The sequence below is a fragment of the Pezoporus flaviventris genome, unplaced genomic scaffold (genome assembly GCF_033815535.1).
Source record: "Pezoporus flaviventris isolate CSIRO_AGI_PZ_B2104156 unplaced genomic scaffold, CSIRO_AGI_Pfla_v1 ptg000035l, whole genome shotgun sequence".
NCBI classification, from domain to species: Eukaryota; Metazoa; Chordata; class Aves; order Psittaciformes; family Psittacidae; genus Pezoporus; species Pezoporus flaviventris.
The window spans coordinates 10,807,956-10,821,132 of record NW_026892583.1 but is presented as its reverse complement, the minus strand read 5'-3'; the positions used below and the strand labels follow the sequence as shown (position 1 = coordinate 10,821,132).

The window sequence follows — 13,177 nt, the reverse complement described above, 5'->3', positions numbered from 1 at the left end:
GCTTAATGCATGGCCAAAGGCACTTCCAGCCATCACAGCCTCCTTCATCAGGCTTTTAAGTGCTGTGAACTGTGTGATCAATCTTAAAAGCACAAATTAAAGAGTATCCTCACATAATGGGACCACTTCCTCCTTGTGTAGACAGCAGTCCCCTCACTCCTGATGATGTCCCAGTAGTGCACAGTCACTGAAACAGTCTATCTGGGGCCTGAATAAAACATCCACCACTGGTGGACAGACACCCAATGTGACCTTTGCAGTGGGGGTGTCTGAGGACCACCACAGCCTTCGGGAACAGATCCTTGACCAGCTCCAGTAAATATTAATGCACCTCAGGCTGGCTTAATTTGGGTGGTGGTATGAGTTTTGGAGGAAAGAGGGTGATCTTTAAGAAACAATCTTTAATTTTGCATTCATTTGAAGGGCAAAAAAAAAAGCTGTAATTCCTTTGAAAGGGAAGTGTCTGTGAAGCAGAGCTGCTTAGCTCTTAACTTACTAACATGGGACTGTATTTGCTTTCAGGTACCTTGTCTGAGGAAGACTGGAAACCACCTCTTCCTGCTTATGACTTCCTTCAGATGATGGAGACTGCCATGCCTGAGCTCCCACTCCACGCGTCCCACCACCACAAGGACACACTGAAACAGCACCCGTCTGAAAGCCCAGGAGGGGACACAGTCATGCAGGATGAGCCATCCCAGGAGACCAAGGCAGAGAAAGTGGGGTCCCCTGGGAGGGACCTGCGTGGGACAGCCCCGAGGCTGGCAGCAAGAGAGAAGCAGGGCAAGAGACACAGCGAGCTCTGAGAGCTGGGCGTAACCCTGCCCGGGGCAGTGAAAGAAGATGTGGGATGACGCCTAGAAAACCCTCTCACTTTCCCAGCCCTGTATGAGCCTTTACATCAAGGAGAGAAGTGCTTTTAGCCGTAAATTAATGGTGAAGGGATAAAACAGCCCCTAAGTCTCAGTGTGAGCTCCCAGCTGCAGTGTGTGCTGGTCACTGTGCAGTGGCTGTGATTTCTGATGTCAGGAATGTGACCATACACCCCATGCGCTGGCCCTGCTCAGCCTGCTGTTGGGATTGCATTTCACAGCAAGCAGTGAGAGCAGATCTGCAAGGAAGGTTGCTGTGAGGAAGCTTGGCCATCCCCATAGCTGGGGGAGAGATGGGGTGAGCTAACCACATGCTAGAGGCTCTTCTGCATAGCAAACTACACTGGAAAAGTCGAATCAGCGGGGTCCTGCTCTGCAGTTTCTGTCTCACACATAGGTGCTTTGGTTGCCCCCATGCAGGAAGGGTGAGTGATTCCAGGATAAAAAACACATTTCTGTCCTTCCAGTTGCAGCAGCAGCTCTACTCCTGTGTTGGCAAGTCCTGCTCTCAAATAGCAATGTGGAGCTGGGAGGGAAAGCATGCCCACCACTCTCCAGGGCTGCTTAAACTGGCACCCACTTGTGTTTACACCTGACTTGTGAGCCGCATTTGTGAGCATGTTCATCCTCAGGGGTTAGAGAAGTACCTGGTTAAAGGAGTGTTATTATGAAGGCCGGGGCTCAGATCGTCACAACAGCCATGAATAGCTGGGACAAAAATCCGCTAGCAAATCCCAAGGGCAGGAAGGTTGGAAGATGGCTTTGCTCAATGCTGGCATTTTCTTGGTTACAAGCCCAGGGGGTTATTTGCAGCCTTGATTTTATTTTGCTCCTGGTAACAGCAGCGAGGTTGGTGCCTACTGAGCTACATGCAGGGAGAGAGGTCTGCAGAAACCCCAACACTTTGGAAACAAGGAGGGAGATGAAGGGCCGGGCTGGCAGTGCTGGGGGCAGACCCTTCCGAGGTGGGATGGAGCTGCTTCATGTCCATATCTAGGTACAGAGTGGCTTTCCAGACTCTGCCCATCTCCTGGGGACAGCAAAAGTTCTGTCATTCGTTGCTGGAGTACCTGAGCGTGCAGGCCAGCATGGGAAGTGGGCTGGGGAGACATGTTTTGGGGGAAGCTTTGTCTGATCCCACCCATGGCATGACAATCTTCCCACCCCCTTCAATAAACATCTGCTCCCTTCCACAGCACTACTGAGATGTGCCAGGAGGGTCCGATACTCCTTCTTCTGCTTCTGAAGTTACTGGGGAGGGGGAAAATTCGTGGTAAGGAACTTCTGAGACTACTGTAACATCTGTATTTCTCATCCTGCAAGCAGCATTCATTGCACGAGCATACAGTAGACAGGCTCATCTTCCTGGGGAATCCAGCAATCAAAGGCGTTGCCCACCCCTATGGCTGGTCCCAGCTCCAGGAAGAAACCCTTTGACAAGAAATTGGACCATTGGCAACCAATGACGAGGCTTTCAACCACTGCATCCACCCACTCGCTCTGGTTCCACAGTTTGTCCGCTGACCACTCATTGCGCATTGCAATGTATGCGTCCAAATCTGCCGCGCCAACAGCATCTTCTTCACTGTCTTCTTCACTGTCTTCTTCTTTACTGTCTTCCTCCTCTTCACTGCTGACACTGCTGCCCACCTCAGGGCTTCTTTTGGTAGAGCAGCAGCAGAGCCCCACAATCAGGAGGAGCAGGAAGCCAGCAGTCACCCAGAATTTCCAGTTCCACAAGGCAGCAGAGAGCAGGCCACTCCATGTCACACAAGTTTGCTGTATGCTGTTCATCTCCTCAACCTGCTGCTGCAGCTCCTGCACCATCCGAGCCATCTCCTCGTTACGCATCTCCAAATGCAGCTGCATGCGGTCATGTGTATCTTCATCCAGCTCATCACTGACCATGAGCACATTCAAGAATATGCTAAGCATAACCCCGAGTAAGAGCTTTGTGAGAGCCATGGCCTGCAGGAGAAAGAGGGAGTTCAGTGGGGCTGGGATGCTCTATGGCATACTGAACTGAGTTAAAAAACAGTGCTTCAAAATAATAAATCACAGAAATTAGTAACAAAACAGTGCTCTCTGTTGATTTTTGATTTCTGCCTGTCTCATCAGTCTCCGATGCCTCCTTCTTTCAGTCTGCAGATGTCTTTGTGTTGATAATGTAGAAGCCCTCGATTTGGGCAGGTTATGCAGAGTAGAACAGGGTGTTTGACATCTACCTGCAGGTTAAACCTCACTTTGGGGAGATAAAAAAAAAAGGAGTTTCATTTTGTAGATTGCTGTTATAACTGGAAGCACAGAAGGATTCACTGATGCACTTCATGTAGCAAAGAGCGCTCCTAGCAAAATCAAGATCTTGATTCTCCCATTCCTCTATCCCCCCAGCAACCCCCTCCCCAAATCTCTCCACCCCAACTATTTCCTCATTTTTAGTCTCTTCTCACCTGTCCCTTCCCACCATGAATGCTTTGCACCTGCTGCAGCACCAGTCTGAATGAGTCATTGCCTGGGACAAGGTATAAAACCCTGCCTGTGGAGGGTTTCTAGTCCTGTTGGGCTAGCTGTGGTGTCCCTAGTGTGGAAAAAACAGGTGTGTGTGTGTGTGTGTGTGTGTTGGGGGGAACAAGTGTAGCAATCTTTGAGATTTTCTCACTGGAGGAGAATCTGTAACAGATGGAAAACTGGTAAGAGTACTGTAGGCCTCATTTCTGCATCTTCCTGCCATTACTGTCTCTCTATTGATTCATGGATGGTAGCAATTTCCCCGTGGGGGTACTTGCAGCAATGGAAGCAGAGCAACTGGCAACGCAGAGGTAAACCCATCTGGGCTGCTGCACTGTGGCAAGATACTGCTGCCAGGGTGCAGACCCTGGTGGTGAAGGTACGTCATGTAGATGCTCATGTACCTAAGAGTCTGGCCACCAAGGGACACCAGCACAACCAACAAGTGGATAAAGCGGCTAAGATTGAAGTGGCTCAGATGGACTTAGATTGGCAGCATACAGGTGAATTCACTTCAGGCCATCAGGGCAGAGATGCAACATATAGATGGGCCCATGATCGAGGGGTAGACTTAACAATGGACACTATTACCCAGGTTATTCATGAGTGTGAAACGTGTGCTGCAATTAAACAAGCCAAACGGTTGAAGCCTCTTTGGTATGGAGGACAATGGTTGAAGTATAAATATGGGGAGGCCTGGCAGATTGACTATATCACACTGCCACCAACCCGCCAAGGCAAGCGCCATGTGCTTACCATGGTGGAAGCAACCACCTGGTTGGTCAACACCAGAGGATCTGCCAACAGGGCTGGCCCAGCCCAGTCAGAACTTTTACATATTGTAGAGGGGGACAAAGTTCCCGTGGTGCATATGAAGAATTTGCTGGGGAAGACAGTCTGGGTTATTCCTGCTTCAGGTAAAGGCAAACCCACTCGTGGGATTGCTTTTGCTCAGGGACCTGGATATACTTGGTGGGTAATGTGGGAAGATGGGGAAGTCCGATGTATACCTCAAGGGGATTTGATTTTAGGGGAAAACAGCCAGTGAACTCAATTGTATGCTGTTGCCTGCTGTGTAATGCTTTTATAGCCCATCAACTAGATGTCTCCAGGTCACCAGCGACTGGCCCTGACTTCCCTCCAGCCATCATCCCAACAGAGAATGAACTTTGAACATCATGGACCGAATGGACTCGGCAGCATTATAGGGATTGGTCCATGCACTAAGAAAACGATTTTTTTCCTCTTGGTCTGTATGTATATGGATGTAGATATATGGGAGAGCGATGGTGTCTTGAAAATGTGGGATCTGAGCACGACGTGAATGGTATGGAATAAGGGGTGGATAATGTCCTGGGTTCAGCAGTAGCAGTCATGTTTTTTCCTTTGTGTTAACTGGTGCAGTGCTGTGTTTTGACTTCTAGTTTGAGAACAGTGTTGGTGAAGCCGATGTTTTCGGTTGTTGCTAAGTGATGTTTACCCTGACCAAGGACTCTGTGAGGCTCATGCTCTGCCAGGGAGGAGGGGAGGCTGTGAGGAAGCAGAGACGGGGCGCCTGACCCGGGCTAGCCGGGGAGGTATTCCATACCACAGCACGTCATGCCCGGGGTGGGGGGTAACTGGGAGTTACCCGGAAGGACAGGGGCTTCCGGGTGGAACTCGTTTTCTTGGCCGGTGGTATCGTATTCTCTTCCCTTGTTATTTTCCCTTATCATTGTTTTAGCTGATAGTAGCGGTGGTGATTTGTTGCTGGACTGTTCTTGTCTCAACCCGTAGGAGTTGCACTCTCTCGATCCTCCTCCCCGTTCCTCCGGGAGCGGGGAAGGGGAGAGCCCCGGTGCGGGGGGGGGGGGGAGACGGACACGGACCTCGATTGTTGTCAGCTCAGCACCACTCACTGGGAGTGAGTGAACAAGTTACCTGACTGGGTTTAAACCACGACAAAGACACAAAAGTAGAATTTCCAGTAGACTCCAGGGCTGTTTGCTGTGTTAAATCAACAATTAGCTTTGATTGATAATGAATCTTTAAATGTGATTGGGGCGACAGGCCAGCAACAGAAGGTACCATACATGCAACCTCTCCAATACAAAATGGGTAAAATGATAGGAATGCATAATTTTTTATATGTGCCAAATACCCCAAAATCATTATTAGGAAGGGATCTATTAGAAAAATTGGAAGCAGAGATCAAGTTTAAAAATGGTGAAATACAAATTAGAGACAACAAATTAATCAAAATACTAAGTTTAGCTCTCATCCAGCCACACATAACAAAGCAGGTCCCCTTGGACAGCTCAGATCAAGTCTATTCAGGAGTATGGGCCAGCGGAATACCGGGTAAGGCAAAGCATGCCAAACCACTCCAAGGAAGACTGAAGCCCAGGGCACAACCGGTAAGAAAATATAACACCCCCATTTTGCCAGTCTGGAAGGAGGATGAGAAAAGTTATCGATTAATACAAGATGTAAGAGCTATCAATAAAATAGAGCTTTATAAATTTAGAACTTTATCCTGTAGCAGCCAACCCTTATACCTGGTTAACAAAACTAAGAGAGAATCTTGTGTGGTTTAATGTTTTAGACTTATAAGATGCCTTCTTCTGCCGGCCCTTGGAGCCAGAGACCCAAAACTTGTTTGCTTTTGAATGGAAAAATCCAGAGTCAGGTCAGAAATCCCAACTCACCTTGACCACGTTACCCCAAGGCTTCATAAAGTAGCCCAGCATTATTTGGAAACCAACTGGCAAAAGACCTTGAAGACTGGGCGGCAGTCCCTGGGGAAGGAGTTTTGCTGCAGTACGTGGATGACCTGTTGATAGCCACCGAAACCTTGAACAACTGTGGGGAATGCACGGTAAGCCTGTTAAATTTTCATGGACTTGAAGGATATAAGGTATCTCAGCAAAAGGCACAAACAGTGAAGCAAGAAGTCACCTACCTGGGATATGAGGTCTCAGGGGAGCAGTGGAAATTCGGACAAGAATGCAAAGAAACAATCTGCCAAACCCCTCAACCCCAGGACACCCAAGGAACTTGGGACATTTCTCGGGATGACAGGTTGGTGTCGACTCTGGATTTATAATTACCGTATGTTAGTCAAACCCCTATAGCAGTTGCTGCAAACAGAAACGAGGGAATTGCAGTGGACTGGGGAAGCAAAGCGGACATTTAATGAATTAAAGAAGGAATTAATGAGGGCCTCAGCCCCTGGACTGCCTGACGTCACCAAACCCTTTTGGCTGTTTTCACATGAGAGACAAGGCATAGCCCTAGGGGTCCTAGCTCAAAATATAGGACCCTATAAAAGGGCTGTAGCTCACTTCTCAAAGCAACTAGATGAAGTAAGGAAAAGACGGAGCACCTCCCACATGAAGACAGGCTGAGACAGTTCAGGCTGTTCAGCCTGGAGAAGAGCAAGCTGCGTGGTGACCTCACAGCACTCTTCCAGTATCTGAGGGGGGCATACAGGGGTGCTGGAGAGGGACGCCTCATCAAGGACTGTAGAAATAGGACAAGGGGTAATGCACTCAGACTGAAACAGGGGAAGTTCGGGTTAGATATAAGGAAGATGTTCTTTGCTTTGGGGGTGGTGATGAACTGGAACAGGTTGCTCAAAGAAATGGTAAATGCTCCATCCCTGGCAGTGTTCAAGGCCAGGTTGGAGAGAGCACTGGGCGACATGGTCTGGGGTGTGGCGTTCCTGCCCATAGCGGAGGGCTTGGAACTAAATTCTGTTAAGGTCCTTTCCAACTGTTACTGTTCTATGAATCTATGATTCTGTGTAGCTGACCATCAAGCAGAGCCCTTTCCATAGCCCACACCCTCACAGCAGCTGTGTTTGTTTGGGTGTAACATGAGAGATTTATTGGCATCTTTGCACAGGAGAAAGCTCCCAGAGGGAATGGACCCTCTTAAAGAGGAAGGGAGCTCACTGTCCAGGTAGCAACAGGAGTCTCTGTTGCCAGGCTCCTTTCCAGTGGGCTCTTCAGCTGCATCTGGGTCCCACTCTGTAGAGCGTGCTCTTGCTGAGGAGGACAGGTGAGGCAGGAATTCCCACTGCCGATAGAGCAGCGTGTTCTCCGTGCCCAGTGTGCTCAGTTACGGGCACCAGCTCCCCGGGGAGGGTCCAGCACGCATAGATTCTCCGTCCAGACCCCAGTGAACACACGGGGGCACATCAGCGGTGCCTCTCACTTGGTCCCTGCACATCCGGAGCTGCCAGCAAGAGTTCGGCCCATGTGAAATGCCATTCTGGCCACAGCCAGTGAGAGGAGAAAGCAGGGGGAAAGTCATCTTTGTTGTTGCTGTAGTTGTCAATGGCTGCTATCTCAAAACCATCGGGAAGAGAATGCTGCCGCTCTTGGCAGAGGTCCACTGCACGAGGTTCTTCCTTTCCTTGCAGTGTTTCTTTGCAGGCCACATGTCTGGGAGTGTTTGAAATGCCCAGAAATAGAGCATTAGTCCTGGGCACTCCTTGAAGCCCTTAATTGAAACAGACCATTTTGGACCTAATGACAGGCTTAGAGCCAAAATGTATGTATTTAAAATAATAAACTTTAGCACACAGATTGGAGCTTGCCATACATCTGAGTATTCCCAAGGGAAAGAGTAGGTCAGCGTGTGAACAGATCCTCTGTGAGTTCCCATCACTGCTCTGCTGTATGAGGTCTTTTTGCTGCTGAGCATCATGAGCTGTATGTCAGTCATTTCCCATCCTGTCCCAGTGCTGCCGTTACAGCATCGCTCTCCCACTTGGTGCAGGTGAAGTGCAATGTTTGGACTTGTTACTGATGTCTTTAATAAATTCCATCTCAAGTGCAATCCACCTCCATCTGTTTTGGGCACAGTGTGGTGAGTGGAGGGGCTGGCATGATGGGCTGGGGTGGATGCATCCTTATGGGAATAATCCCCCAGCCAGCTGATCTCTGAAGCAGAAGGATCCCTTTCTTCAGCAGGGTTTGTGCAAGACAAAGAACATTCTCGCATCCCGACTCTTCTTGTCCCTACATCCTTTTTCCATTGCAGCCCTTCTGTGCAGCGTCGCGCAGGAGCTTGTCACTAGGGGTCAGTGCCACATCTCATTTACGGCTGCAACAGTTAACTGCCTCTCCCTCCCAGTGCTGTTTCCTGGTACTGGAGCATTGCCACCAAAGCGATGAGGCGTCCGGAGTGGTTATCTGGTGACGCCCTATGGAGATGCTGATGGCTGAGGAGCTGTTTGCTCCCAGAGACAGTGGATGAATAAGGCTGGGGAGTCCCCGTTCTACAGGCTTCAGACCCCCCACATCAGCAGCAAGATCCACCAGCTTGAGAGTCCTGGCTGGGCTTGGGGGTGCCAGGAGCCCTGAGCTGCAGGCACCTGCAGTGACTTGGGAAGGTCACCGCGTCCATGTCTGCCCGATGCTGGCATCAAGCTGTGTTTGCTGGAGCTGGGGAATGTGAGCATGGGTACAGGTCACATCCTGGTCCACATCAGGGTGCATGAGTCTGGCTTTGATTTTGTTGTTTTTCTTTTAATACAAAATGTCTTTCATTGCATAGCACAAGCAGGCACTTAGGGAAATCTATTGAGGAGTATATGTGCCAAGATATGGACAGACAGGGAGAAAATGCTAGGGATATTTAGGACAGTTTGACTGTGGTCTACATCCCACAGCACACTCATTCACTGCAGGAAAAAACTCCAGCACTAGGTTGCCTTTTAATAGCTGTGGCTGTAGGGACAGACGGGTGCAGAAGGGAATACTCAGGGTGCTTATGGCCTTGAATGAGAAGCAAGTCGGAGGAAGGAGAGCTCTGGACCTGGGGGCAGCTGTGAGGGATGGGTTTGTGGCGCAGGATGCTGTCCTGCATGCACCACTTGGCATAAAAGTGATTGCCAGGGGTCTGTGTGTGTATCTGTCACTCCTCTGTGCCTCAGCACATGCTGATGCTGAAGTAAGTCAAGATCGCAATGAATGCTGATGCTGTAAGCTCCTTTTTCAACCATTTAACACCAAAAGACACCTGGTGTGGTGCTCGCTGAGCTGAAGAACTGATCAGTTTCCTGACAGACGTAGTATTATTTACAGCTTCAGACCAAGCTCTTCTTTTGATGGTACTTTATTTCAGCACTATCCTAAAGATAGACATTTGTATGTACCTCATGCACTTTGAGAACCTTCCAGGTTGATCAGAAAATAAAATGATGATACACCAAAAAAGAAAGGGATTCTATACTTGTCCTGGAGAGCAAAACAGTTTACATTACTGTCTGAAACAATAGGAAATTCTCCATGTGCTGTGGTCTGGCTGCTCATCTGCCATCTGTGATGAGTTCTGCAGAGCCATCACCACCGGTTAGGAGGAAGGAAGGCTTGCAGCCACAGTGCTCACTGCAGGGTAGAGGGAGCATTAAGGGTGCACTTTGTGTTTTCCATGTTTAGAGAGCTTTCAGAGGAAGGATTACAGAGGTGCCTGCTGCGTGGTTGTGCCAAGGGATGGTGGATTGAACAGCACAGAAGCCCAGGGGACATGGCTGTGGGACAGAAGTTCCCATGCTGCCTGCTGCCCTCGGGTGTTCGGAGCCAGCTGACTCAAGAGCTGGCATACTCTCACCTGCTCCCACCAATGGGCTGCTCCAGACAATGGGACATCGGGAAGCAGTCACAGCGTTTCTCCCATCTTTTCCACCCTTTGAGCAAAACAAGGGTGGGGAAAGACGAGTCCTTGTGGTGGAAGGTGGATTTTCCAAATTGCCTGTTCTCAACCTGTCCTGCACCACTGATGGCCACAGTCCCTCCTGATAAAGCCTTGCTCTGTGGCCAGGCTCTCATCTGACTCTGCCGCATACAGCTGCAGGATGGCGGAAGAGAAGGCTGTAGCAGGGAGGAAACAGGGAGGAAACAGGAGAGGCTATTGCCCCCAGGAGGGAGATGCTGCAAGGCAGGAGTGGGGCCATAGGAAGGACACTTCTGCTGGTGCGCAGGCAGCTGCTCTGCCAGCAATTCCTGGCAGTGCTGTCAGGATGTGAGGCAGGACCAGAGCTGGTGGGCTGGCTGGTGTCTCTTGGGCTCATCGGTGCCTGGTGCTGCACAGGGACAAGTGTCTGGCAGGGCTGGGCGATGGCTGGGACCAGTCACTCCATCCCATCTGGTGCTTCAGCCTGGCAGAGATGCTTTTCTTGCTGCCACCAAGCAGGGCAGGCTCCTCTCCAGCACAGCTTGTCCATGATCCCTGCCACTGGGCACCCTCCTTTGCCACAGGGCCCTGCCAGCAGTGACCAGAGGTTGTTTGCCCTGTGTTGCTGGGTGAGGCTGATCTCTGGCCAAGGCTTTCTCAAATCACCTTGGGCACCCAGATGGCCAGACCTCAACCCACCCTTGGAAGCATCCAATTTTACCAGGGTGATGAAAACCATCCTGATACCCTGGGACTATGATCCCTGTGCCTTTGGCATTATCCAAGAGGAAGGGAGAAGGGTCCCGTGGCTCAACAATTCCTGGAGTGGTCTGTCATTGCCAGCAGGTCCCCTGACCTGACCCAAACCAGCTTCCCAAGCCCATGCAATGCCAGCTGATTTGGGGCAGCAGCAGAAGCTGCAGTGCTGAGGAGCAACCTGGGGGGAATCTGGAGACAGGCAGACAGATGTTGGCATGAGTGTGGGATGGGAAGCAGTCAGTGCCGTATTGGCACAGCTGGAGGTGGCAGAGGAGCTGTGCTGGGGAATGGAGGGTGCAGGGGCAGGATGGATCTGGGCTATGAGATAAGGGGTGGCGGCTGAGTGGGCTGGGTTTCCTCATTGCTTAGGGTGGCTCTTCCGCCGGATGATTCCATTGCCAAAAATGCAGCGTGCTCCTGGAGCAGGCCCAGGGCAGGTACCTGAAGCACCCAACCCCATGCTGCCTGCAGGGCGGCCGTGATGGGGTCTCCATTCCTTCTGCCCCATGCTCAGCAAGGGCAGGGGTTGAATCTCAAGGTCACCACTGGCTCCATCCTCCCCTGGATTAGGATAAAGCCAGGACAAACAGCCCAAACCAGCTCCTCATAGAGTGCCTTCTCTCTGTATTTTCCCCTCCCATGAGAGTTGCTCCACCTCTAGCATCACCTTTTGGGACTACACCCATGGCTACGGCATCCTGCTCTGTCCCAAAGCTGGGTGATGTAGGTGTCCACACAGGGACCTCACTGCTCATGCCACTGGTCCATCAGGGTGACCCTCACACCCAGTGGGCCAAGTCAAAGACCAGCAACCACAATGGACCATCCCATGGCAATTCCTTTGCAGTGTCTTTCCCTCTGTGGGGCTGGGAAGAGAAGGTGGCACATCCCCTGGCGCCACATTACTGGGTCCATTGTTCATTGTTCCCTCTTGGCTCGGCAGAACTGGCATGGGGACAAGAATCGATAAGGTGGGAGAGTGCACTGCTCCGCTTCCTGCTTTCCAGAAGGTTATTTCCCGCCTCGCCTGACCTCTCCTTAGGTAAACTCAGTGCTTCACCTCCCTTAGAGTTTGCTTTGCTCTCCCACACTCATGGGGCCCAGGGAAAACAGCTCAGCCCTATTAATAGCCCACAGGGTTGCCAAATCCCTTCTGTATTTTGAAAGAGTGGCTGCAATACCATGATTCAGCCTTCGGTGGTAACACACGGGCCAGTTCCCCCATGGGGAAGGCTCCCAACTTTGCTTCAGCCCTGGAGGGTGATGCTTGGCTCTCCAGCAGGGTAGGGAGGTGGGGAAGGGCCTTTGCTCCTTTGGCCAGGGATATTTTGGCTTGCTTGCAACACAAATAGTAGTATCACTAAACTTGGTGTTGTTCCTCTCTATTGGCAGCTGCCCAAGCTCATGGTCTGGACGCATTCTGCACATGGACCCTTAAAGAGTCAAAACAGCACTCCCAGAGAGGGCAAAGCCATGGACCCTTGCTGTGGCTCCTTGTACCCAGAGCTGAAGAGAACTCTTAGAGATGAAAACCATGATGTCCCTCTCCCAGCCATGTCCAGGTGAATCCTGGGTTCAGTTCTGGCCCCCTCACTACAAAGAGACATTGAGGTGCTGGATTGGGTCCAGAGAAGGGCAGTGGAGCTGGTGCAGGGCTTGGAGCACAAGTGTAATAAGGAACAGCTGAGGGAACTGGAGAGGTTTAGGCTGGAATAGAGAAGGCTCAGGGGGGACCTTATTGCACTCTAGAACTACCTGAAAGGAGGATGGAGAGAGGAGGTGGCTGGTCTTTTCCCATAAGTAACAAGGGACAGGACAAGAGGTAACAGCCTCAAGCTGCACCAGGAGAGGTTTAGACTGGATATTAGGAAAAATGTCTTCACCGAGAGGGTTGTCAAGTGTTGGAACAAGTTACCCAGGGCAGTGGTGGAATCACTGTCCCTGGAAGTGTTCACACATTGTGTAGACAAAGCCCTCAGTGGGACGGTTTAGTGGGGCTTGGCAGTGCTGGTGTAATGGTTGAACTTGATGATATTAAAGGTCTTTTCCAGCCTAGCTGATTCTATGATTCTATGTGCAGTCCTGCTTGCAGGAGCGCACATAGCAGAGCCTCTCAGTGCAGTGCATGGAGAACCTCCTCAGGCTCCTTTTGAGTTTTAAGTCGTGAAGTCTTCTCTCCGGCAGCTGGACTGGTGAGTGACCCATGTTGAGGAATGGGAGCTTCGGAGGGCTGGATTACCGTGGAGAGGTGCTCTGGGTGACTCCCTGTGGACCCTGAAGCTACTGTGGAGTGGTGGGTGGGAGAAGTGGTCCAAAGGGAGAGGTGGGATCCTGGACATGGAAGTAGCACCAGGCTACATGAAGGATGCTATGGC

At 50.8% G+C, this 13,177-nt stretch overlaps 1 protein-coding gene across 5 annotated transcripts in view; it reads left to right on the top strand.

The window, feature by feature from the left end:
• Positions 1-13,177, top strand: part of TXNDC16 (thioredoxin domain containing 16) — a 328,598-nt gene that overhangs the window by 39,079 nt on the left and 276,342 nt on the right. For 4 of the 5 annotated variants that reach the window (XM_061462504.1, XM_061462506.1, XM_061462502.1 and 1 more), the window contains exon 20: positions 523-2,193. In XM_061462504.1, the coding sequence (XP_061318488.1) occupies positions 523-806 (284 nt within the window). In that variant the 3' untranslated portion in view covers positions 807-2,193. Of the gene's footprint in view, positions 1-522; positions 2,194-13,177 lie in introns of those variants that run through there. The other variant, XM_061462505.1, reaches the window with a different exon arrangement.